We start from the raw sequence: 27416 nt of genomic DNA, 5'->3' as shown, positions 1-27416 counted from the left end.
CAGGGGAGTCAAAACACGTTTCTCAAAACTATTCAAATTGGTGCCATCAAAGTTCCCTGAGATGCTATCATTCCATCGGCCAGAGAACAATGCTCGAAGAGAAGCATAGCAAGCAGTTGTCAACGGTAAAGGATGAATATGCCACCCGAGCCCCTTGTCCCCGTGTTGCGGTAAATGTGAACAGACCCAGCAATTGGACCTATTAAAAATGGCATGCTTAGCGTTCATAATAAGTAACAAAGTATTATTATGATATTTTTGTCTGTGCTGAGAATCTCTAGGGGACAAAGTATGCAAATGCACAAAAGGTGTATGAACAGTGGGCACATTTACAGTCGGTAGCGAAAACTCTAAAGGATAAGCTTCTTCTAAATACCAAAGGCCTACAACAGTGCCTATTATAAAACCAAATATTATTACAAAAACACAGCAGTACGTTTTCTGGGCCCAGGCATTTTGTCCATTGTCCCGGCTGGTCACTCCCTTATTTACAAGTCCAATACGAGCGTCAGCGGTAGCAGGCATTGCAGTCTTCAGACAGAAACCCCAATGTTCATTGCTGGCGACCCCCCGGTCGCGCGATTTCTGTGTCCTTCCAAAACCCTAGCCAACAGAATCCCCTTTCTCAAATTTGGGCAAAAGTAAGCCCTTGATGATTCTTTTCCTTCCTTGAATGCACAGTCGAACCGTGCCGTATGTCTATTTCCTTGGATGCAAGTGATATCTGGCTGTTCCTGGCACTGATTGATCCGGAAGCAATGTGTCGTCACTTCCCGTTGGAAGCAACGTATCCGGGACAAACGAAGGGGCTGCGTTTGAAACAGCCGCTCCTGGGTGCAAAATCGGTGCAGAGTGTGGAAACAAAATGGCAGCTTCCCCAAGCCTCTCGGGCTTAGAGATATTCTCCAACACACTCTCTGTGCTGTTTACTGCTTTGGGATCATTGGTTGCAGTATCAGCAAGGGGTTCTGCTTCTTCTGTAACATATGGCACAGGGTGAGGAAGTTTCTTGATGTGTGACGTGTGGATCCAATTCTTTCGGCCAGCTACACGCATTGCTGTTTGGGTGACCAACAAGACCTGGAACGGCCCACGCCAGCGAGCCGCAAAGCAGGAGATGCGCTCAAATGACTTAGTGAGCACCCAGCTCCCAGGTCGTATGCCGTGGCCCGGGCTTCGTACCGCACAGGTAAGGCCTCTCGTACCTGGTGGTAAATCAAATACAGGTTTTTAGTCAATTGGCTACAATAATCTGAAAGTAATACATTTTTGATATCTCTCATCTTTCGACATTTTGGCAAATTCCAGATATTGGCAGGTCTCCCCATTACAACCTCAAATGGAGAGAGCCGAGTCTTAGTTTGAGGGGTTGTACGCATCGCTAATAACACAATCGGTAAGGCGTCCGGCCATTTTAGTTTGGTGCCGGCACATGTCTTAGCGAGTTTGTTCTTGATGATGCCATTGTGTCTTTCTACTAGTCCGGTGCTCTGAGGATGTCTGGCCGAAAGGAACCATTTGTAAATTTGTAACGCTGCACATATCTGTCGGATTACAGCGGCGACAAAGTGTGGACCATTGTCCGACCAGATAACTCTCGGCAAACCGAACCGGGGAAAGTACTCTTTTAACATAGTTTTCGCAGTGGTCATAGCTGTGGCATCTTTAACAGTGAAAGCCTCAACCCACTTACTAAAGGCACACATGACTACCAATACATATTTTAAATTATTGCATCGCTCCATTTCAGTGAATTACTTCAAATGGGACAGAGGGAGGCCCAAAACATCCCCTCGAGGTTGCTGTCCCCTTCCCATATTATGTTGTAGGCAAATAATACAATTCTGGACATAGTGCTGAGCAATTTTTGAAATTTTGTTGTATACCCACACTCTTTCTAACATGTTCGTCATTTGTTTAGCACACACATGCGTAAGACCGTGTGCCATTACAACCATCATTATCACATAGGCATCGGGGAGTAACCATTTCCCATCCACCGTGTCCACCCAACACCCATCATCATCAAGTTCCCCCAAACCCTCAGCCCACCTCTTGGCTTCTTCTACTGTGGCATCGGCTTGGATATCCCGTACAGACCCCACTCCCTCATCCATCACATTAGCATTTTCAGTCTCCCTAGAAACATATATCTCTGTAAAGAGATCAGTGGCAGTTTGCCTAGCTATTTAATCAGCGAAAACATTCCCTTTTCCAATGTTATCTACAATCTTGCGATGTGCTGCACATTTTACAACTGCTAACTGGGTAGGGAGCGCAAGTGCTGAGAGTAGTTGTACTATTAGGGTGCCATGTTGGATCTTGGTACCAATGCGAGGTTAGCAATCCTCTCTCCGACCAAAGTCTCCCAAAGTTGTGAACCACCCCAAAGGCATACTGACTATCAGTATATATATTTACTGCAAGCCCTTCGGAAAGTTCACAAGCTCGGGTTAATGCTATAATTTCTGCGGCCTGTGCAGAATTATGCGTAATTCTCTTAGTTTCCACAACCGTGCTCAAGGTAGTGATTGCATAAGCGGCTGTGGATGTACCATCCGGAAGTTTACAGCAAGAGCCGTCACAAAAGAGCTCTCCTTGTGGATTATCCAAAGGGGTATCTTTCAAATCAATCCTGCCCTTTGTTTCTTGCTCGGTCGTATACAAACAATCATGTGAATCTTCATCGCCGCAAGTAATATCTTGCGGGAAAGGTAGGAGTTCAGCCGGATTAAGAACACAACACCTCTTAATTTGAATTTGAGGGGCAAACAAGATCAATTTGTATCTCGTCAACCGTGCAGAAGTGAGGTGTTTGAGTTCGATTCAACAGAACATCTACAGAGTGAGGCACCATCAGGGTCAAATCATGGCCTAGGACCATTCCCTCACTCTGCTTCACAGACGCAGCAGCAGCAGCGACAGCGCGCAAACATCTTGGCAAAGCGCATGCTACAGGATCAAGGGTGGAGGAATAGTAACCGCACGGCATATTCTTCCCTCCATGCTCCTGCATTAATACAGCAAAAGCACATCCATGACGTTCATGCACAAACAATACGAAGGCCTTTTCATAGTTTGGTGTGCCCAAAACTGGTGCAGAGCATAATGCAGTCCTAAGCAAGTCAAACGATTGCTGGTGTTCCGAAGTCCATGGCAATGGCGAAGAAATGCCCTTCTTCGTCAAGGCCAACATCGGTTTTATCACTAGTGAAAAATTTGGGATCCACAACCTACAGTAAGAAGCCATACCTATCAAGGCCCTAACTTCCTTCTGCGTATCTGGTGCACGAGGTGCACGAGTAAATGTAAACGAGCGTTCCCCTAAGGTGAAGGCGAACAAATATCTACTATCCTTGTGTAAAGGGATACTAAAGAACGCATTCTTTAGGTCCACAACACTAAAGTAAGTAGCTGTAGCTGGAATCATGGTTAAGATCATTGTCACATCAGTCACAATTGGAAATTGCGGTGCCACAACTTTATTAATGTCGCATAAATCAATTATAAAAGGAAACGGAATTACATTATCGCCTTTCTTGTACACGGGTAAAATCGGACTATTACACAAACTTCCTGAAATTTCTTCAATCACACCACGGTGCACAAAATCGGAAACAATACACTTTAAAGCTCGCTCGCCCTCAACCGAAATCTTATACTGGGGAATGCGTGGCAGCTCAATTCCATGTTTCAAAACTTTTTTAACAGGCTCAATCTGCAAAACACCGACATCATTGTCGTCAACAGCCCATAAGGTCTCTGGTACATCAATGAATTCTGGAGGCAAAGGTCTAGTCAGAAATTGCGAGGCGGAAGATTGCTGTGGTGAAATTGTCAAGCGTACTCCATCAGGAGAACAATAAATCACTGCATTTAATTCTTTTAACAAGTTCAATCCCAGCAAGTTTTCCCCGCAATCCGAGGTCAATAGAAAATGACACTGGTCCATAAAGGGACCCAAAGAAATAGGTACTGGTATAGAGACCGGACAAATAACTGGAGTACTGGAAAACCCTACAGAAACATTGGTTTGCCCTGACAGTGGAACGTTTGGAACCCGTGAACGATCAATGGAACACTTCTGCGCTCCAGTATCTATCAAAAACTGATGTTTCCTATTTCCCACTATCATTTCAACGTAGGGACCTTTCTGATTGACGGGAATAGGTGTAGGTTCCAAACCCTGCTTTGGGCAATCCTAACAAAACAGAATATTGTCAAAAGGAAGCTCTTCAGACAAATATGCAGCGGAAGGATGATCGAATATGTTCCTAGTATCCACACTCAGCGTCTGATTGTCCTCCAAAAAAGGTTGTTGAGGGTCCTGTGTGAACTGACCTCTACCAGGGCCCCCTATGCCCGGGCGACGTCTAGATCACCTACCCATGTTATTATTTGACCTCTGTTAAAGGACGGGGCATTGTGCTTGCCAATGACCCTCTCGTCGACAATAAGCACATTCATTAATGTTCACAGGACCCAAAGGCACATTCCCTTGTGGGATATACTGACCTCTAACCTGAGAGTTACCCCCTCTGGGGCCTCTAAAAATTTGCTGCAATAGCACCTTTGTTTTTAAATCACCCTTCCGTTTTTCAATCCTATCTATTTCATTGTTGACATGATTCTCATAGTACTGAGCCATATGCAGTACTTCTGATTGGGATTTTGCCTGCCAAGTGCTCTCAGAGGACATAATCTGTGACTGGATGTCAGGCAGTAATCCACATACGAATCTGTCCACAAATAACCTTTTCCCAGACTCTGTGCCTAAGTCTTGTCCACTGAAATCTGAAAATACCTGTTCGAACCAATTAAAGAACTTGGTAGCACCCTCAGACTTTCCTTGGACACAGGCCGTAAGCTTGTCCCAAATAATTCTTTTTTCGGGAATTATGGTTTTTAATTTAGCAATGATTCTATCAGGCAAGGTTAATATCACCTGTTGTGGTCTTTCGCCAGCTGGCCTTTCCCCATCAAGTCTAGATAAATTTGCCCATGTATCTCCCAACCCGGGTACATCGTCAATAGTTCTAACTTGTTTCCATAAATCTACGGGCAGAAGTACTGGAAACAACAAATCAATGTCACCTAAGGTGAACACTGAGGATTGTAAAACAGATTCCATCTCTTTATAGAACCCTGTCAGATTTTTCCTAATATCAGGAATAGGCTGTCGTGAAAACGGCACGTGAACAAACTGTGATACATAATGTGCGGGAATTTCCACAGCGACTATACCTCATGCAGCATCGGCCGCAACCTCAACCTTCGGGACAAATGTCAGAGGAACCTCTCTCATAGGCAACTGAGATGTAGGCAACTCCGAATGCTTACTAAGCAACAGAGCTAAGTCGAGCGCTCAAGCAGTCGAAGAAGTGTCAAACAAAAAAGCTCTCTTATAAATATTCAATAACTCTGTGGGACAACTAATCTTCCTCTTTACACATTCATATTGAAGGTACTCTATCATTATCTGTATCACTTTTCACTGCATTTCCAATGCATATTGATTATATGTGTCATATACCTCAACTGGAGTTATCGATGTGTCTGATCCATCTAATCGCATCTTTCTTACAAATTCACGTTTCTTCCGATATCGGTTTACGACACGGAAGGTACCGTTTCTGTACATACATACTTTCCTCTTCATCATCCTCATTCCGTATCCTTTCTAACTCCTTTCTATACTCAAATAACCTCTTGACATGCTCATTTACCTTCTCCACAGTATCTCTGGAAAGTGCTAAAGTATTTAGATCCCTTAACTCTTGCAGAACATCCACATTATTTAATCTTCCCCACATTATACATAACTGAATCCCCAAACCTTCAATAAAAACATTTTTCTCAGGAAAATTATCTGTATTAATGTTGGGCCTATGCAATTAACTCAAGTTTCTTCTCCGGTGGTACAGTACTGCGAGTGACAACCTTCGAGCCTGCACCATGATCGATTACAAGTGGCCCAAGACCACTTGGAAGAGAGGGGATAGGCAAATTCGATGGAGGTGCTATAACTGGTGTGACAGGAAGAGGCAGAGGAGCAGGTGGAGGAACAACAGTCGGAGGAATAGGAACAACAGGTTGAGCAGGAAGAGTAGGAATAACAGCAGGAAAAGGTACAGCAGCGGGAAGAGGAACACACGGAGGTGGCGCAGAGGCACCAGGCCTTCGTTCATTTAATATTTTCTCAAACAACTCATCAGAATCATGAAGATCTTTGGAAGGATAGATTTTCTGAATACCAAGTGAAAAAGCCCTTTCCATATTTTTAGCCGACTCAGCCTGTTTATCCTGATCAGATAATAACACTTTTTCGGCAACCGTCTTATGACGGCGCACATGTTTCTCTCTACTCTTAAGCTGTTGTGGTGACGCTTCCTTTTTCCAATTCTGTAAAACATAAAATGCTGCAGGTGCAGCCTTTTTCTTTAACAATACTGACTCCAAATATTCAATGCGAGTGATCTTAAAACTACCATTGATTGGCCACTGAAGTTCAGAGGCATGTCTGGTTTGTCTGTGCCAAATATCATTAAATACTATACTTCCAATGCCATGCTTACAGTACATAGTACATGCCGGCGACCCCTCCTGTGGTGCGGGATGGCTAAATTTCAAAGATTGTCTATCACTGTGGAATAATGCCCTAAAGCAGGTAGACAATTTCCCAGGCATATCTCAAATTCTTGGTGTTACCTGGTCAATAATTGTGTCTGCAGATACAATGCGCCAAAATTCAAATTGCCAGGGTTAAATTAAGAATCAGGTCACGACTCACCTGGCCAAACCTAAGGAGGACCGACCGGTACTTCTAAGAATCTTGCCTAACTAATCTTACCTCGTGGATGCCGTCTCAGACCACAGGCTAGTCATCCAGGGATCGGATCATGCAGCGCTGCTGAGGTGTCGCGTCTCATCCAGGGGCCCCTTACTTTTTTACACTGTCCGATCCCGGTCCGATAGCAAGTGTCAACCTTCAACAATCTGGCATCAATCTTGAGGGTCCCTATTCGGGCGCCAACTGTGAAAACAGAAACAAAATATCGAGGCTGAGTACCCCAAAAGGAAATACACCACACACAGGTTACACAGGAACATACAAAGTACTTTATTCTCTATTGAATTCAGTTACAGAACAGTGCAAAGTCAGATAGCTATCGGCCCTCAGTATAACACCGCGAACTCCAGCGTGGTTCAGTGTGTTCAGTGAGAGACTGTACATTAGAATGCATTCGTTTTTTATACCTTTTGTGAGCGCTATGGCCAACCCCTCTTCGGGTTAATATTCTACTTTATACATCACCAATTCTAGGGTTTGTTGCCGAGTCTCAAATAACCGCATCTAACTGGTTTGTTCTTTATTGCATGTAACAATAAGTGTATGCATTAACTGTGTATTCTAAGTTTCGTATTGCAGGTCTTTTTAAACATTAATACAATATAGTAAAACAGATGTTCTTTGTTCAATACATTATCATAATATATAGTCGTGGATTGGTTTCATTGCGCGAGTAATCCTTTTACACATGGGTCAACGTAGGACGAGGTCTCAGTTCATGACCTCAACAAGTAGCCTGTAGGCAGATTACACATTAGCGATGTACAGAGGTCAAGACGGCCATATTGTATTTTGCAATGACATCTTCCTCCATTTTAGCTCACAGGGTGACTTTTCCACATAAATCCTAAAATGGCGGTCTGACCTGTAATGGCGGCCTACATGGATTAAAGGACCTTTTAACACAGATCTCGCAAGTGACTTTCAAGCAGCTTGGCGTAGGCCAATATTAATATATTTATTACAGTAGGAGGCACGATATACTTTTTATTCCGACAATAGGACAACTGATATTGCCCAGTGGCAAAACCTCTGCTGGGGGTTTGTGAATTTGCATTAATCAGGGGTTTGATAAGCAGAACATGCTTGTTTTCTAACAAACTGTTTCACTGTCATCATTCCTGTAGCCAAATATCCATGTGCATAATGTTGCAACCGTTTTGGTAGCTAATATCGCATGAACCAGAGATTTCAATCTGCTTTGGAAAAGTGGAAGTTGGTACATATCTGACCAATTTTCTTTGCTGTCAGCTGCTTAAACTGAGTAATGAAAGTGATGACATCTCTGTTGTTAATAGTGCCTCCTATTTACATGTAGCAAATATGGACTTTCAAACATAATTTTGAAATGTTGTTTTAAGATCCAAGAGTCTCATATCAGGTGGCAGATGTTTCTGAGATAAGTGGTAACCCAACCCGGGGCATCCATTCTGGGCACAGCAAGGACTGAAATTAATTTTGCATGTTAATATACAGCTGTCATCAATGGCTAATAGACTGACCCCTTTTTCACATTATACAGTGAAATGTGCTGTTATCTTGATTCACACATGTTTCACTCTGTTTATTTCATGAAAAGTGTGTATATAAATATTCCGGTATGTAATGAGCATGAGGTAGATTCTCAAAAATACACGTTCTTTAGGACTGCACATGTCAGGGTTCATTTTGCTATTTTTTTGTTGGGTGGGGGGTTGGTATCAAGAGGGAACAACATGTGGACCACAGGATACAACATTAGATACATATCTTTTAAGTACAGATATTATTCTGAAATGTCTCAGACATCTTCCTAAAGAAGTCACAATTAGCAAACATTCAAATTTGCTACTTATAAACATATACAAAAGTGTATCTGAGCAGTCCTGAATGTTTTCCATCTTACAAGGAGCCCCAGATTCTCCAGGCATTCCAACAAAGATTGGAATATTGAACTCTGCCTAGGCATGGGATCGAAAATGCATAGGGGATGTCAATGCAACAATGTATATAGCCCATCACATATGGATGTGTTATGACAATAGTGATATGTATAGGTCATAAAAACAGAACATCAAATAAGGCTGTTTGAAGATGAACTAAAGAGGTCCCTTTTTCTCTTCCTGTAGCGGAAGGTGCCTGCGGTGGAACTTTACGAGGAACAAGTGGTGCAATTGCCAGCCCTCACTTTCCATCAGAGTATGAGAATAATGCTGACTGCACATGGACTATTCTTGCTGAGCCTGGAGACACCATTGCTCTTGTCTTCACCGATTTTCAGTTGGAGGAAGGTTATGATTTCCTGGAGATCAGTGGTACAGATGCACCCTCAATATGGCAAGTAGACCAACAAGCAGACAATTCTATTTTGTATGTTCTTCCATAAAATAAGAGTAATGATAAGAGGTCTGGATAAATCTTCTATCAGGTTGCAAACTTTGGTTGGCGGCGATTACCTAGAGGTTGACATTGATCATGAACCCTGTGAGGATAGAACAAAGCAACACATTGTTATAGCATATGGTACTCCTTACATTTTGATAAATCTCGGATCTGAGTCTTCGCGACTGCATTACGAGGAGTCAAGAACATGAAAACATGATGTGTCATAGGGCATGTCAATGGCAAATAACCACATTTTTAAAATAATCGTACCTAGTGAGTTCTTAAATGTTTTCAGGATCCTTCCATGTTCACGAAAAAGCAGACATGTGTGAAGAAGTTTCAATATTGTTCCAATCTTTCTACACCATGCATGCAAAAATAAGTCATTTTAAATGTCACTGCTCAATGTTGTGGAAAAAAATAAACATTAGGTCAATGCGTATGTAATGATTGCTTGTTCATCAATGTCACTATACAGGAAAGAAAAGAGAGCCAAAGTTGAAGGAGCAGAGGCTACAGGAATTGCTTGATTATTCACACACACTGCTTTCAAATGATTAAGTCAGGGAACCACTATGAGTTGAGAATCCATTTTCCCCTATCCACTTCCATCATGGTTCCTTCGGATGGTTCTCTGCGCTCTTCCTCAACCAAATGTCCTTTTTGTCTGTTAACCAATATTTAGTCCGAAAAATAGTGTATGGAGGCTTATAGGTGTGTACTCACCTTCAAATTATACTCAAGACATCTTGAGAATTCCTACACCATTATATGACTTGTAATCTCTGTGATATCTTGTTCTATTTTGGGGAGATGATTAGGGCAATTCTTTAAATCTATGAGTTTGTTGTGATTGAAGAAAAAGTTTAAAGAGCACATTGTTCATAGGCTATTCTTTTTCCTCCAAGTTTGTGATATGATTTATAATTAATCATTAAAGGTTAAAGATAACTTGTAATAGCAGTTCATGACCTAAGAACCTACACACTATGTTTTTTGTGTGTAGTTTATTGATACATCTCAATAACGATTATTACAAAATAAATACATAAGATGCCATTTTCTTTCTGCAATCACCCATATTCTTAAAATATTGTATGTGTTTCCCAAAAATCAACAATTAAAACATTAGTTGGCCAGCTCAAATCTCAGACAATTGATCAAAAGTTCATTGTTAACATTGTCCCTTTTAAATTATGTTTCTTTCTACATTTACTAAACACGTGTAGAGGAGCAAGTGGACACATTTTCCCTAGTCAATTCCCCCTCACCCCCACCCTAATGGAGTGACAGACGAGGAGCTACAAATGGGAACCAAGGTAAAAGTTATGCGACATGCCCATACCATATCGATTGTATGAAAAACAACATGCACTCAGGCAGCCATTCAAAAGATACCCTCATGATGAAACAGGAGGAAACCTACCCTGAAGGATGTCCCTTGCCGAGTTGTCAAAAAGCAGCCATGAATAAAATAGTGCACAACATGGATGTACATTAAACAAAGTCTTACAACAGCAAAATAATATCCGAAACAAGATATATGACCCTATGCTGAAACAATCTGAAAATACCTAAGAAAGATAATGTAACTTAAGCAGTAAGAGAAACAGGTACTCCATAATGCAGTATTTATGAATACAAAGAAGAATGAAGTGACCCCCTGGTCAATAATTTTAAATACGCTGAAACGCAAGGTAGAAAGAATACATAGAAGCTTACTTATGAGAGGTATATATTCAATGTTTAGGACTACCATCAGAACAAGATGGACAACGGTTCATGTGAATCAACCCAGTTACCTCAAAATGGGAGCTCAGTGTTTAATATGGACAGACGATGAAGAAGCTGTTTTCCATGTAAAATAAGGGAGTACATATGCTTTGAACCAAGGATGCTATTTAGAGACATGAAGAAAAAGTATGAAAGAAGTCTACGAGCAGACCATGTGCAAGGACATATTTTCCAAAGATTAGGAGGAACACAAACATTCACTGATGCAAAATATTGGATGATCAATAGGCATAAAGTCAATATGGGATAGAGGGAGCAAGTTTCTAAAGACCAAAAGGAGAACTGCACCTGGCAAAAGCTGAATCAAATAAGGTTAAAATCACTATCAAAATGGACAAATTCATGTTGTTGTAACACGTGATGAAGAACTTGCAAACAAGGGCTATTCATTAGGCCTGGAGCTAAGATAGCAGTGTGCAGACTGCAAGGTCAAACTTCTAACAGAAGACACTGGCATGAAACCTACCGATGAGAGACAATGGCCTAATTGGGAAACAAAGGAAGAGCTGACATATCTGAAAAACACCTGGCTTCGGTTTCTATGTATGTGCTGTTAACGAGCTGTATGTCCATGGTTGGATTTGTGTTATCAACTAATTACAATAGCCTGACATGTATTTTTTCATACAATGTTTCATTTTTTGCTGTGACGATTACCTTATACCATGTGATTAGAAGTAGCTCAGGGTGTGTCTCATAGAAAAGAAACCACCAATGAGGGCCTAACATACACAAATGTTCTATATGTAGAGAGGATCCCCTAATCCAATCCCACCCATCAATAGTTTTTTGAGGTTTTCTACGTAGGATGACGTCGTAGAACACACAGGTTTCTAGGTTAGGACCAACAAAGCAAGAATTAAGTGTAGTTCAGTACAGATACAATATGCAAATAATGCATACTAACAGTTTTTGTGACAGGCAAGGGAACAGTGTACTTTAGATGGGCATTGTGAATTCAGTGAACTAGACATGGCACGTCTTGAGTTTTTTACTATGAAGTGAATAAATAGCCATTTCAGGTTCCTGAAGTCTGACTGTGGAATGGCTCTTAGTGTAGAGACAGATGAGTAACACATTTCTAACTTATGGTGTGTTTGGGAAATTTAGATGCCTATGTTACTGCATTGGTGAGTTTTGACAACATATTGTAATTGTAATTGTTTATTTGTAAAGCACTTATACACAAGTGAAGTGCTTCAAAGTGTTTCAAGGCAGGATCGGAACAAGGGAATACAGAGTCATTCTTAGGCCTTGAATTTTCCAAGTGATCTACAAAAAATGACAAGCATACTAGGCCTGACGGCAATACTACTAGTAAAGTGCAAGACAGGAAGGAATGGGGGAGGAGAGGGAGAAAAGCATACAATCCATAATCTACTGTACTGGGACAGCAGTGTTTCAGATAGTTCAAGTGCATGATAAAGAGTGAGGTGATGGGGGAGAAGGAAAAGAACATACAGAAACAAAAAACTACTATTCTAGGCCTGGTGAACTAGGACTAGTGAATTCTAAGTAAGGTAAGTGCACAGACAGGAAGTGAAAGGGCGCCAGAGGGGAACAAGTGCGCACAGTCAAGCAGTGCCCTGCGTTAAGTGCAGAAATGTTACCCTTCTCATGGAACTAATTCCAGAAGTGCAGTAGTAATGAGCAGAGTGCAGAGGGCCAGGGGTAAGTGCAAAGACTGGCAGGGGGGCCTGGGACCTGTGAGGCTCTGTGGGTGCACCAAGAGACCAGTCAGCAAAAATGGAGCAGTGTTAGGGAAGAGAAGGAGGAGGTAATACAGAGGAGGTTAGCAAGGGAGAGGGAGAGAGAAAGAGGAAGAGAAGAGGAAGGTCTTGAGGAGTTTCCCGAACTTAAGGAGATCAGGCTCAAGACGGTGAGAGGCAGGGAGGTTGTTCCAGAGGGAAGCACCTCCAGAGGATAAAGATCTACTGTCAAATTTCTGTTTGGAAAACGGCTCACTGCACAGAGTTTGAAGAGGACGAGCGGAGGGAGTTGTAGATAATGTAGCCTCTGGCCCCAGAAAGCCTTGTGGACTATGCAGAGGGTCTTGAACTTGATGCTTGCAGCCACAGGAAGCCAGTGGAGGGATTTCAGCACCAGAGTGATGTGGTCCCTGGGCTTGAGGCCAAGGATAAGTCTCAAGCTTCTGTTCTGGATGAGTTGTAGAGGATGGAGAGTAGAAGCAGGCAGATTGAGAAAGAGACTATAGCCGTAGTCCAGTCTAGCGAGCACCAGGGCTCTGGAGATGGTAAGCCTCTGGAGGAAAGTGAGAAAAGGTAGCATACCTCTGAGGAGGTGCAGCAGGTAGTGGGACTTTTTAGAGATGTCTGAGATGTGAGGGAAGTAGAGAGTGGAGTCGAAGATGACCCACAGATTTTTTTGTCTCACTGGTGTTTGAGGGCACAGGGCCAAGGGAAGTTGGCAAGAGTGAGAATGGGAAGGCAGGAGCAGGTGTCCCAATAAGGACAATCTCTGTCTTGTTGGCATAAAGGCAAAGTTTGTTTACAGCACACCAAGACAGAATTTCGGACAGGCAGGAAGGAATTAGTGAGGAGGAGGAGGAGGAGGCCGAGGGTAGCCTGAAAGAGAGCTGTGTGTCATCTGCATAACACTAAAAGTTAGAGGGGAAGTCAGAAATCCTGCGGGCCAGAGGTGCCATGTAGACATTAAAGAAGCAGGGGGATAGGTTAGATCCCTGGGGGACACCACAAGAAGAGAGAGTGATAGCAGAAAGAAAAGACCCATGTTCCACCTGGGAATGACAGTCAGGGAGAAAGGAGGTAAGCCTCGCCAGGGCCTGATCTGTGATGCCCAGGGTATCACAGAGACAGGCGATCGGGATGTTGTGGTTTACCATATCAAAAGCAGAAGAGAGGTCAAGAAGAATGAAGACAGAGGGAGAGGCTACATTTGATGTTATGAATGGATTTATTAGATTTTTTTATCTTTAAGTAAGATATGGTTGAAAGCAAAACTTCAATACGTTCATACAATAGACAAGATTGAAATATAACTAATAATCTTTCATGTTGAATTCAAATACAATGAATTATCTCGGTGATATATAAAATGTTCCAACTTATTTATTTATTTTATTTACAGTTGTTATGAAGATTTTTCAATAAACAACATACACATTCCATAGTCTCAAGGTTCTTTAACCAACAAAGTCATGAGCTTCAACTAAAAGGAAACAGAGACAATAGTGAAACGGAACTGCATACTATACACACCATGTTATCAAATTCCTCCTTTCACAACCCCCTTCTTTCCTGCTTTTTCTGGTTTCTGTCCCAGAACTCTAACAGCTAGTGATAGCAAGGTCTCCAGTCACATCTAAATCCTCCATAGCGCACCACCCCCTGCCGAGCCCAATCACAATGCCCTTTCATCTTTTCCAGTTTAAGACAATATACTCCTTCAGTAAATGGTTCAATAGTGCTAATATTGAAACCTTAGGCTTTTAATGGTTTTAGATGCATTGCAATCTATTGGAGAAAATAAAAAACGCATACTATCGATCGAGCTGTATTTTTATTCGTGGTACATTTTGGGGGTTTCTTGATTGGCTATTGTTTTGTGGATGATGTGATTATTGGCGTGTAATTGTTCTCTAAGTCCCAGCATTACATGTGCAAGGGTTGGACTCCTGAATCTCAATTGCTCTGGATGTGTACGATTTCTATATCTCTGATGCTTGTTCAGTTAGAGTCAAGTGTTCAGAGTGTTGTATGCGTGTACAATATCTCTTTCTCAGATGCTCGTGGAGCATGTCTTCAGCGTACATACGATTTAACAAAGGTCTCAAATGCATACGGAGTACAGGTGTCTATTTCAAGCATGCAAGTACCTTTATTAAATTCTGGGATACTTTATTAAATTATGTGAAGTTATCCTCAACACCCACGCAGGCAGAGTTCCTCGCTGAACCTTGCTACTTAGCTCCTTCTAGAAAGAAACATTTCCATTCCCAGCTTCAACATTTCTCCCTAAAATGGTTTTCCCAAAACATGCACTTGAAACCCAAGCGAAAGTGAGGCTTTCTCAGTTTGTTCCGATATTTTACAGGTATAATTGGCACAGACTTAAGTTATACTTAAAATCCCAACACACAGTATGTTTCACTGCAATTATTTTCTGAAGTGATTCTCAGATGTTTTACTCAAAATTCCAGTTTGAATTGCAGACACGTAAAACGGTAATTTATATTCATATCATGCAGTCTTTCTCATCAGAATGATTTGTTGAGTTGATTATTGAAAAAAATACTACTTGACATTCCTGCATGAAGGGTTACTTTCACTCATTATTTTTGACAAAAGGGGATAGGTAGGTTTTAATGCAGGAGATTTGGTTGAAGCCAAATCCATTGAATTTCTTTGGCTGAATGTGCCATATATATGTGGGGGGTAAGGGTAATGCTTAAGGTGCAGGGGGCAATGAAATCCTGTGGTATGCAGGGGGAGACCCACCTTATGTTTGTAAGCAAATGGCTTAAAAGAAAACACAATTCAATGGATTTGGGTTCAACCAAATCAACTCATGGAAATCACAAAGAACCTTCACACATCTGTTTTGCCGCATACTATATTAGGCTTTCATATCGGCCTGAGCAGTGCCTCTGTTTCTGGGGCTTCTCTGCTTTGGAATACCAAGTCAGAGTCCTATTTGAATTCTTCATGATGCCTGTGTCTCTCTGTCCCTTCACCTGGTTATGGGGTGTTCATGCAAGAGATTCCTTCCCTCACTGAAGTATGGACACTTGGATGCATCTTGGACTCACTCTTCCTCCTGTCTATGCACCACAGCACCCCATTGACACACCTTGATCAGTTGAAGCATTTCACATTCTTTAGTTTCATTCCACTCAGTGTGCCTTCAACAACTTTCTGTTTGGCAGGGGTTCTCTCCTCCTACTCAATGCTCAGTGGTTCCAGAACAGACTTTTAAGGGCCATGTGCTATAGAGTCCTAACACCCGTTCATACATGCTGAGTTAAGCAGTATTATAGTCTCTCACAATTTTACCATTCGCTCAGTGATCATGCTACAGACGAGATTAATGTTCAGTGTTCTAGTCTTTTCTTTGTGCTGGGCCTGAGTTTAGTCCTCCACTCTAAGACCATTTGCTATCTTCTTTTCTTAGCCTGCCTTCTGTCCCAACCAATGTTATTTTGCTACCCCTACGTGGACCTTGTGAATGTTTCCACATGTTGAGTATGGTACTCCTCCCACTCCATGATCCTGTCATTGACCACTATATTAAGCATGTGGGTCACTCATGATTAAAGCTAGTGGGCTACCTCCCATTAATGACCCTGTGTCCCCTTCATGGTTGCTGTTTAGTAATTCATGACCTATGTCTAAAGTTTGCACCAGCTCAGAGAACTTGCTCCTTCTGATGCCTAATTTACCTCCACCAAATCAAAAGCTTGGCTTGCTCTGAATACCTATTCGTGTATGTCCATGTGACTGTTTCTTTAGTGCTTTAGATTGTCTCAGTGCACCCCCTTCTCTTCTAAGAAAGGCAAAAGCTGTAAAACGTAAAAGCAAACCTTGAGCATGGACATATCAGAAGTAAGGTATTATCAGCTGGTTTTGTTTTCTTTTGGGATGCATATTTCTCTGTGTAGTTGTAAGATGATACAGTTACAGTATCTGTATTCATGGTTTAGTGCAGTTCATTGCTTGATGCCAGATTTTAGGTGCACAATACCCCGTACTAGAAGTTGTCAAAATTCAATCTTTTGAAGATTTAGGAACATGACATTAGCTGTGGTTTCTAAAACTACAGTGTTAGCTTTTCCATGTCTTGTCATCTTAAACAACTGTTCTCAGTATTAGTGATGCTACACATTGAACCAATACTACACCAACATAGAACAATAAACAGTGTCATACTTTTCAGCAACATCTCATTCTTTGAGTATCTCAGGTAGGTTTCTCCCCATCTGCTACAAAAACTATCTTGTTATGTAATTCCCTATATAACCTGAGATGTATGAAAGGTGGTGAAAACGTATTCACAATAACATATAAGGGTAAACTGAAATACATGGTTCATGCTGAAGTTGGTGGTTAATGGGTTGATCTACATCCAAACTATGACCATCATAGTGCATAGCCTCTTTCGTCCAACAGTAGTGGATTTAAACAAAACAATAATGCTCATCAACAGCACTCAACATTGCAACAAAAGCAGCATACAATTAGGATACTATATTAAGGAATTATGGAAAATGTTATTGCTGCTCCACTAAATCCAGCGAAATAAAACTCATTCAACAAGTAATCAACAGAGATCTCCTGCTAAGTATAAATCAGTTGTTACAGGAGATGAATCACCTACGTTAGTAGTAACTGTGGAGAAGAAGTGACACACAGAGAGAGGTGTTCCTATAAGTAATCAATTAAATATGTATTTGGCAATTTCTATGTACAGATTTAATTCAATAAATATGACCATCTCATTCAAGTATTTCGAGATTGTTTGGTAGATTATTAGTCCCTTGATTCAATCTAGAATTTTTAATTGTAATTTAAATTTGAGCAAAATGATGTACGCAGATTTAAAATAGTTCAACAAAGGCTTGCATACCCACAGTGTTACACGGTGTTAGGAACATGTGCAATGTGAACTGCATTGTATATCCATAATTCCAATGGTGAAAGACACAAGATAACACAGAATAGCTTAAAACTGTTCAAAATTAATTTTGCAAGTAGTCCAGGGTCAACACAGAGTAGCTGTGCTCTAGCGTGAATACATTAGCTGCCTTGTCCAGGACAGCACTCTTTGGTGACCAAATAAAAATAATACATGATCAAGGAAATACCTAATAATTAATAACACCTTTTTACAAGAAAGATGAACCCACACTGAGCCCACTAATCTCTAATTCAGCAAGTCTTCTTCACAGTAGAAGCGGTCTACAGTAGGTAGAATGCTCAGCTGTTGATTCATAATCTTGAATAGTTTGTTTTTACAGCTCCATCTTCTGCCTAGAAAAAGCCACAATACAGAACACAGAATAAAAGGCTAAGAGTCGGTCCCTGCATCCTAATTGACACACTGGGGAAGTCAAAAGAATATGTCAAGTAATGGGTAAGAGATTGACATACCTCATATTGTGAGGGATGTCACATAGGACAAATACTGTCAAAGCAGTCTGGAAATTTAGAGCTATCAGATCCCTCTGCAGCTCAGGACCGTATCTGTAGAGAAAAGAATCAGAGTACTAGATTCTGGGGCTAAAGAGATACATTATCTCTGCTATAAAAAAAAAGAAAAGAAAATGCAGCAGTCTCTGTGTGCATGGTCACAGGAGGTTAGCTGGGTGAGACATACAAGCAATAGGTTTTTGAATGGAGCGTGCAAGGGTCATGTGCACTGAGGAGGCAGCGACTGACTGCCCTGAGATATAAAGTAAATCAAGGAAAAAGTCTGAAACAATTGTGGCAACGTAGTGCCACGTCGAATGGCACCACAGCACCATTTCTGCAGCAGCACGCTGCCCTTGAAATCATCTGTGTTACATATACATTTTTCCAATCAATCACGACAATGTAAGTACTTAACATGGCAAAAGAGTGGGGGAACATAGTTGCATTCAGGCATTGTTTTGATACAATCTGTTGAAGTCATTATACAAATGAATCCCAAAAGGTATACCCTGCACTCCTTGGTAATGATGTAACTATTGGGTACAAGAATTAAGTACTTTAAAGATGTGGTCATCTGATTTGATGTGCAGAGGAGAAACAAGTCAACCCTGGCATATGAATTACTCACCAGGGAATATCTCCTCAAAGGGTCAAATAAAAGAGAGACCACACGTTTGATTCATTCCATCAAATTCTCCTCACAGGATTATCAGATCAAGAAAATTATTAATAGAAATTGGGATCTGATCAACCTTAATCCCACTTTACATTGCCTCTTTCCAGAACCAACCATGCTACCGTACAAGAGAGGTAAAGACGTGAGGGACACATTGGTTAGGGTAGAGAAGCCACATTTTCTTTTACAAACAACACTAAAAATAGTAAATGTGGTACATTTGCATGCCTCAATTGTCAACACTGCTCCAGGATCATTAAAGAAGAGTACATTAGACACCCCAACACTGGGAAGAAGATAGTTCTACATGACTATGCCACTTGTGACAGTAAGTATGTCATCTATGCATTACGATGCCCTTGCGGCAAATACTACATAGGTAAAACTATACGTAAAACAAAAGAGAGATGGACTGAACATAATTCTAATCTGAGGACTACAAATGTTAAATCTTCTGTATACAGACATTTCTTAGACAACAGACACACTACAGCACAGACTACCGAGAGGTCGGGGTTTATCAGAAAAACTCTCACAAAGAGAAATCTTTTGGATCCATCGTATTGACTCAATGGCCACATTAGGGATGAACAAGGAATTTTACCTGAGCCCGTTTCTATAACGAGACAGAAAAATGCATGTCTAGACACAAAGCAGGATGAGCATCTAAGAATAGTATAATAAAACAGCTAGGAACGGTAAACGGACGGGGCGCAATTATGAAATTAACTATTTTGTCATTATTTGTATTTTATTTATTTGTATAGCGTGCCTGGCCCAAAGGGATCTGGGCACATTTCTTGGGGTTACAGTGACATAGTAAACAGCAACACAACAACAGATCATTCAGAGATACTTACATTTTCATCAGACACTGACCAGATCAAACAGGATATCCTTATTTAACATCTTAGGGTATCCATATGTAGCACCCAACAGTGACATATGTATTCATTTATTTTGACAATTATATAGCACACCTAACCCAGAGGCATCTGGGCACTTGTACTTAAGAGGACGCTTACAGTAGATACTTATGTAGAATGGTTGTGCTTACAAATGTGGTTACAATAGTTACAAAGGTGCAAGTGCTAAAAGTCAAAGTTGCATAGTATAGAATAGACAATTATGCAGAACCTGCTGCAATGTCATATAGCAACGAAATATAGTATAGACCAGGGCAGTGTGTGGGCAGCGCTGAGCTACATGTTCAGAGCAGACAGTAACGCTACTTGCAGGTCAGCTGGCAGAAACACACCTCATGTTACAGGGGCTGCAGCAAGCAAACGGGCAATGGGTCAAATCAGGTGAGTTAAAGGTATAATCAGGCTTGTGGGCAGCGCAGGCTACATGGTCAGAGTTGGTAAGTTACAGTACAGGTACGCCAACTGGCAGAGGCACACCTCAAATTGCAGGGGCTGCAACAGTCGAATATAGCAGTAGTTCAAGGCTCGGCATGCAAGTGAAGAGCAATTCTAGGTACCACAGTGTCAGGGTACACGGTGCACATGAGGTCAGGCAGATTTAAAACAACTTTCCAAAACAAGATCTAAGTGGACGTGGTGAAATGGCACAGAATGGCAGTGCACCCAATTGCAATTGCAATGGAGCAGTGGTGGAAAGTCATTACTCTGCAACCCGATCACATCGCATATGACCGCTAGGAATAGTGTGTGTAAAAACTCGGCATCAGCAATTACACTCGTGTTTGGAAGTAATGCAAGCAGAACGTTGGAGTGTATATAAGACAACAAAGTGGTACATTAAACAAGGCAAGGTTGGTGGTTGTTAGATCAGGGTGCTATGGTGATAGTTCAAGTAAATAGGTGCAGTTCAGGTTGCAATTTTGGAGGGGCCCGCAGATGTTAATTGGCATGAATTGAGTATGCAAAAGCCAGTGATGATTTAGGCGGCGTAGCAATCTAGCCAATTGGGGCATCTTACCTGAAGTGCAAGACCTGATATAGGATTGGAGTTCTCAGGCCCCCACAGGTGCGATGAACATTGTTAGTCAGTAAGTGGTGGTCCTCCATGGACAGACAGGGAAAGACAGGGGCCTTAAACCTGGCCTTTGATAATCTTGATAATAGAATGTGAATTCCTATGAGGCAGGTCCATCTGATAGGACTCAAAGAAGATTCAAACACTCCTATTTTCGTAAAGTGACTTTGGTATGATGGCTGTGCACTATTACCTACACTAAAGATGTATATTGGGTCATGCACTCTGAGAATGTGAGCTTGCGGGAAGAAAGTCTATGTAACTTTTGCCTTAATTATGATCTGGGTATAGATAGATGAAATCTAACACAGTCACACAAACAGATGACCATCATTGTTCAAATTGTAACATTAATATGTGTCTGTTGAAAGATCCAACTATAGACTGAATGTATAAGAAATATCCATAATCTTTAATATATAGGCTTCAGAAAGAACTCTGTTTTTTTTTTAACTGTGCATGTTGCATTGGTGCTTGAAGGGGAATCCTCAAAAGAAGCATTGAACGAATAGGGACACCAACCAATAGGCTTTCAGCTTGTACTTGGTTGGTTTATTTACAAAAGTGACATCATGAATGTCAAATGTGATGACGTCAGCACAATGTAACCACGTTGCTACTAATAGTGACCATCTTTTGAACATGGTTTGTGCTGCATACCAAAAGAGCACACTTAATCTATCCCCAAAAAAGACAGAACCTTTGAGTAAGCAGAATCATCTAAGCAATTCTAGTTGCCTCTTATGCTTATAGATAATTTAAGGTGGATCCTTAAAACTAAAACTCTGTCCACAGATCCGGATAGGACATGGTCCATTCTTGGAATTCTTTGTATTACAAGAAACAGCAGACAGTATTGCAAACCTCCCTTAGGTGAGCATAGTTTTTAAAGCTTTTTTACTTTCATATTAGAAATGTACATATATACTTATACACTAGTCCTCCCACCATAAAAAAGGATAATAGGATTCGTTTGGCACTTAAAATGAGGACCAACAGAATGACCAGCGACTTTGTTGTTGGGTTGATCCACCTAAGGGTTATCAAACACTTACCACTTATTTACCACTTATTTCTATGATTGCTTACAGTGTTGGAATATAGAAAATAGCAAACATGTTTCCTTATGTGTGCCTACAAGTAATATAAACATCATTCCAGAGTGACATACATGGACCTTTGTCACAACTGATGTGGAATGATTATTATTCAAAATGTATTGCTGGAACAAACTTGGACATTTTGAGACAACATGAACTTGTTATCTCTGACATTACTAAAGGCTTATAAGTATGAATTGATGATTGGAATGTAATGAACAATGAGATCTATATAAATGAAATCTTTTGTTTTACAAATGTAATTATTAGAACATGTTTTTTGTAGAAATGATTTGAAATTTGCCCCTGATGAAGAGGAGGAATATCTCAAAACGCGTTGGATTTAAAGAATAAATACAAATTGTATTTAAATGAAAAACTGCTTTAAAGCTATCATTGTGAACAATGACTTTTGATGAATAATAATGGAAGTGTATAACACGATTATACGATTAACTTTTATCTGAGAATTCTATTCCTAAAGAGTTTGGCTTTCATTATTGGGCCCACAGACTGGGTGCGGAAGACAGTGGTTCCCCAACAAGTCATTATACAAGTCATTCAGGCACTCTCCTAAAATGAGACATGAGAAGCTTGCATGTAATGCTATATTCTGAGGGTATGGTTGTGATTTAGGTATGTATGACTTGCACCAATATCCAAAAAGTCCTATATCTGGTACTCCTAAGATGCATCACATTATTTGGTATTTGCATATAGCAGATTCAGGCTACACAAATAATGAAGGTGCACATGCTCAGCCACTATCACATAACCAGTAGGCCACTGCCACAATGTAACTCTCCTACTAGATAAAAAATCTGCTGTGTTTCCATTGTGGTCACTCTCTGTTCTGTCAAAAAGCATCAGCCTGTGTTTATCATAGACAGTGCGGTCAGAAATGTACTAATGCCACACAAAAGTATCACATTTGTGTTACAGTTCATGAACGTAACTATAAACATATCTGCCACTGTAGCGTTTAACTCTGTGTAGATGATCTTCATTTTTCTTCTCTTTTCTTTTTTTATTAATATCATACAATAAAGTCAATAACTTTTGATGCATTTCATTTTATCATTATTTTACCATCAAATCATCACTTATGTTAAAACCAAAAAAACAAACAACAGAACCAAAAGGGAACAAAAGATAACATTCACATGTCTAAACCAAGTATCATTTCATAGATCTCCTTCCACAAAAGACCAGAAAGGAGGTAAAACTGCCCCTTCACACATCTTAACTAATATAATTTCATAGATTTCTTTCCACAATTTAGTATGAAAAATTATACAGGCTTTGTGTGTTTCAGACATAAAGATTTCCCAGAGAGCACCAGAAGTGATAGGCATGTCAAACCCTGATGCTCGTGTCGCTTTTGCTCGAAGATCTACCAATGCACTGCACTCAAATAGAAGGTGCTAAACTGATTTCAGTTCTGACTCCCCAAACAAGTGGCATAATCTATAACTTCTTGGGATCTTACGCCACCCCCAGTGATCTCAACGGATTTAACTGCATTACATTTCAAACACATGTAGTCCCAGAAATAATGATTGCCAATGAAAGTGTGGATGTATGAGCGGAGCAACTGTTGCTCAGAGATGTACAGAATGAACCATTCAGCTGTGGATTCAGTGTCCCTATTGGTGACTAACTGATCATGGATAACGTCCTCTAGGTGTGCCGTCATGGTTCTTTTGTAGAGGTTTAGATCTAACTCTAACAGGTCACTCAGGGATCCCTTGATCCATACATCAGCTAGTCATGTGATGGTTCCTAAAGTAGAGGACTGCATGAATTCAGCCCTAGTAGAGAACACCTCAAACAACATGTCCATGAGTGTATTCTTCTGTGCATGTGCTAGCTTCCAATACATCATCAGGTTGTTCAGAGTGATGCGCTCTCTGATCAGGAATATACGATAAGGAACTCATGGTAGCAACAGTAAAGTCAGACACAAGTGATCACAGTTCAAGGTTGTTTATTAAACTGAACAATGGGTGAGAACAACTTCTAATCTAAACCTAAATCTAAGATGGGAGCATGCTACGACCATCAAATAAAAATAAGGCAGTCCTAGTGTCGTCTTGTCAAATTAAAAAGTCCTATACTAAGAAAACCTATTGCCAATCCTTACAACTAAGTTATAAAATAGTGTGGGATAATGTTCTCAAGAAAAGAAATAAGTGTTCAGCAAATGATAAGTCAGGATGGTAAGGCTGGGGTTTCCCTGCCCCATGTTTTTAGCATGGGACAAGTCAAGACTCTCAAGCACAGTACATTCCTGGGCCTCACCAGCGCATGGTTATAGTTCCTTGCAACATAACCAGGATCTTCTGGGGCAAAGTCTATTTTCATGCAAAAGTCTCTATGCCTCAGAAATCCTGGCCGACCATAAACAACAACAAAAAATGTATCTTCAATAAATCATCATGTTGGGCGATTTCTCTTCTTTTTAACAAACGGGGACCGGCCAGAGTCTTTCAAATGAGCACCCACGTGGCGCTGTACCACTCTGCAGCTGGTTTCTACCTGGAGTGTTTCATAAATTCTGCAACACACAAAGTATGTGTTCTTGATTCACATTATGTCGCAATCTGAAATCTTCATTCAGCACAATTCTGTTTACTATTGGTTCTCCCTGCGACTCACTGGCTGCGATGTACCGCTTAGTATTTCTTATCTCTCCAGTCGATGGTGGTACCACGGTAGCAAGCGTCTCTCCCTGACTATTAGTGTAAGAGGTCTCCGTGCACTGTTAGCATCTGTTATTCCACAGGCTAGCTATTGTTCCTGTCCTTATAATTCCTTTTACAGAGGCTTCATAGGTCTGGGTCAAAAAAGGGCAAGGGCACTTCCCTTCTTGTCGTCCTTTCGGTTATCCCTGACTTTCTCCTCATCTTGAACTGTCATCCTGGAATAGCGTCCCATTGTGCGGTCTGCTTTGCTCAAAGTGTGCTCTTGTTCTCTGCCTTTTATCCCTATGGGGAAGGGAAAGGGCAGTCAGGTGTGCATAGTTATTGTCAATTGCCTGACTCTGCCCGAGCCTTGTTTTGGGACATGTCAGGTAAACAGCTCTGGTGTAAGTCCATTGTCTGTCACGGTGTAGGAAAGTGTCCATGTTGGAAAGGGGTGGGTAGAACTTCAGAATATCCTATGGGGCAGGATGTGGGAACAGGTGTTGGTAGGAAGGGGGTACCGTGTCTCACCCGTTGCTGTCCCACTTCCACTCCCCGAGAACCCCCCATCCAGGTGATCCTCCCGCACTGGTCCACCCCCACTAACTGGACCCAATAGCGAAGGCCGTGTCCTGGCCACATGGATGACAGATCCCCGGGGACTAGTAAGTGAGACACATTCAGGTTTCTCATAATATCAAATTCCAAATAAAACATTTCAGGCAAAACAAACAAAGGTGATCTTAGAATCCTCTTAAGGTTTGCAATTTCAAGTTCAACTAGACTGCCCACGGAATAACCACCTCCCTTGGGAGCAAGGGAGCCAATGGCCACAGTTGTTTGTGCAGTAAGGACCTTAAGTTTGGTTTGATGAGAAACACTCATGCGTTTTGTGTCAAAGATAATTCCTAAATAAATGTTTTGGTAATAACTTATATATAGACACCCTTCAATTTACAGTTGGCTTGAGCCGCATTTTCTCATCGAATGTCAAACACCATAATGTTAGTTTTGACGGTGTTCACTTTAAGCGAGTTTGCCGCTGAGTAGGAAATGAGGTTGTCCAAATCTGTTTGAATTCCACAGGGGGTTAAGTCAAGGATAACAATGTCACTGGCATAGCCCATACATTGTTCAACTTGATCTCCAAGTTAAGGCGGGAAACAATTCGGATCAGACAAGGCTTTCTCCATTTCAGATAAATATAAGTTGAATGACAATGGGGCTAGTATGCAGCCTTGCTTTAGTCCCATATAGGTATGAATCCAGCCCGAATTTCCCCCTTTGCCCTCCAATCATATCTTGACCCATGTCTCATCGTGCAACATCATGATCATTTTTAATAGGCAGGTGGATTCCAACAGCTAGCCAACTTCCCCACAGCCTTGCATGTTTGACTGTGTGAAAAGCGCACTCTAGTCTATAAATACTGCATAGACAGGTCTTTTACATATCTTCCATGATTGCTGAGTGATGGTAGTGAGAGCTAAAGCGTTGGCTGTGGTGGAGAAACCCTTTTACAAACCAGTTTGATTCAACAGTATAATATTTTCTACCTCTGCCCACTTGCACAGGTCCTCAAGAAGGACCTTTACAGCCACATTAGAGGGCTCATTGAGCATTGCCAAAAGATGATAATTACGAGGGTCTGCATGGGAATCTTTCTTTAGCACCGGGACAAGGATGCTGTCATGCCAGGAAGCGGGGAATAATTGGGTGGCAGCAATACAACAAAAGAGATTATGAAGGACATCTGCCCACAGAGTAACATCAGTTGTTATCGTCAAGTTGCAAAGACTATCAGGGCCAGGAGCTCAAGAACTAGTACTGATGTTAATCAACCTTGCAACTTCTTCCTTATTAATTTCAAACTTCCAGACCCCGGCCCAATGAGGAGTACAATTCTGTTTTAAATTGGAACTACCCAGAGTGTCTGAAAAATAAGTTATCCATTCAGCCTCAGAGATTCCATTGATGTCAGAGCTAGTCAGATTATTTCCATTTACTATCTGCCAAAATGTCCGTGGACCGTTAGTTAAGGTTGTATAAACCAAATCTCTCCACTTTCTCTGGACTGTTGGTGGAATCTGAGCCACTTGGAATATTTGGCCCTAATCTGCCTCCTGCCAATTGCATAATGAGCTTGATCAGGAACAGACAGGGACACACAGGGCCAATGTGCGTAGCTCTTGGTGAATAGATCTCTTTTTATCCCTGATCAGTTTATCATAACCATGTTTGTGGATTTTATTTGGACCATTGGCCCTCCTATGTTTTCCCATGGTTTTAGGGAAAATGCTTGCATTGATTAATGTGGCACATTCCTCATATTTTACCATTCTCTTAAGGCCCAAGCTCTGATCGCCACCGTGTCGAGAGGTGGACCCTTGTGGTATGACATTTTCAAATACCTTATGGGAGGTAGCAGAGGCAGACTTTTTTGGTAGAGCACGTACAACTCGAGACAGTGGGCCTCATTGCGACCCAGGCGGAAAACCATGGTGCTAATAGCACCATGGTCCATGCCGGTAACTTACCGACTCTGCCATGGAGAAAGGGGGAATTACCACCCCATTACAAGGTTGGCGGGCGGTAATTCCCTTTCCTCCATGGCCCTTACCCATTCCCATTTTTGCCCCATAGGGCTCAATGGGAATGGGGAAGGCGCTAAGTACGGTACCGCAAATTGTGGTACCGTACTTAGCACCAAGGTCCCTTTGCGGGTCCCTACTTTAACGGCTGGTGTAGACCAGCCGTTAAGGTCGGGTCCCGCAAAGG

The 27416-nt window shown here is 41.4% G+C and overlaps 1 protein-coding gene across 2 annotated transcripts in view; it reads left to right on the top strand.

The window, feature by feature from the left end:
• CSMD1 (CUB and Sushi multiple domains 1) overlaps window positions 1-27416 on the top strand; it is a 5442057-nt gene that overhangs the window by 1602083 nt on the left and 3812558 nt on the right. For both annotated transcript variants that reach the window (XM_069606098.1, XM_069606099.1), the window contains exon 5: window positions 8959-9166. In XM_069606098.1, the coding sequence (XP_069462199.1) occupies window positions 8959-9166 (208 nt within the window). The remainder of the gene's footprint in view (window positions 1-8958; window positions 9167-27416) is intronic.

This window comes from Ambystoma mexicanum, chromosome 4p (assembly GCF_040938575.1).
Source record: "Ambystoma mexicanum isolate Mex_15411 chromosome 4p, UKY_AmexF1_1, whole genome shotgun sequence".
Classification (NCBI taxonomy): Eukaryota; Metazoa; Chordata; class Amphibia; order Caudata; family Ambystomatidae; genus Ambystoma; species Ambystoma mexicanum.
The sequence above is the reverse complement of the archived record's forward strand: the minus strand, read 5'-3'. Positions and strand labels throughout refer to the sequence as shown.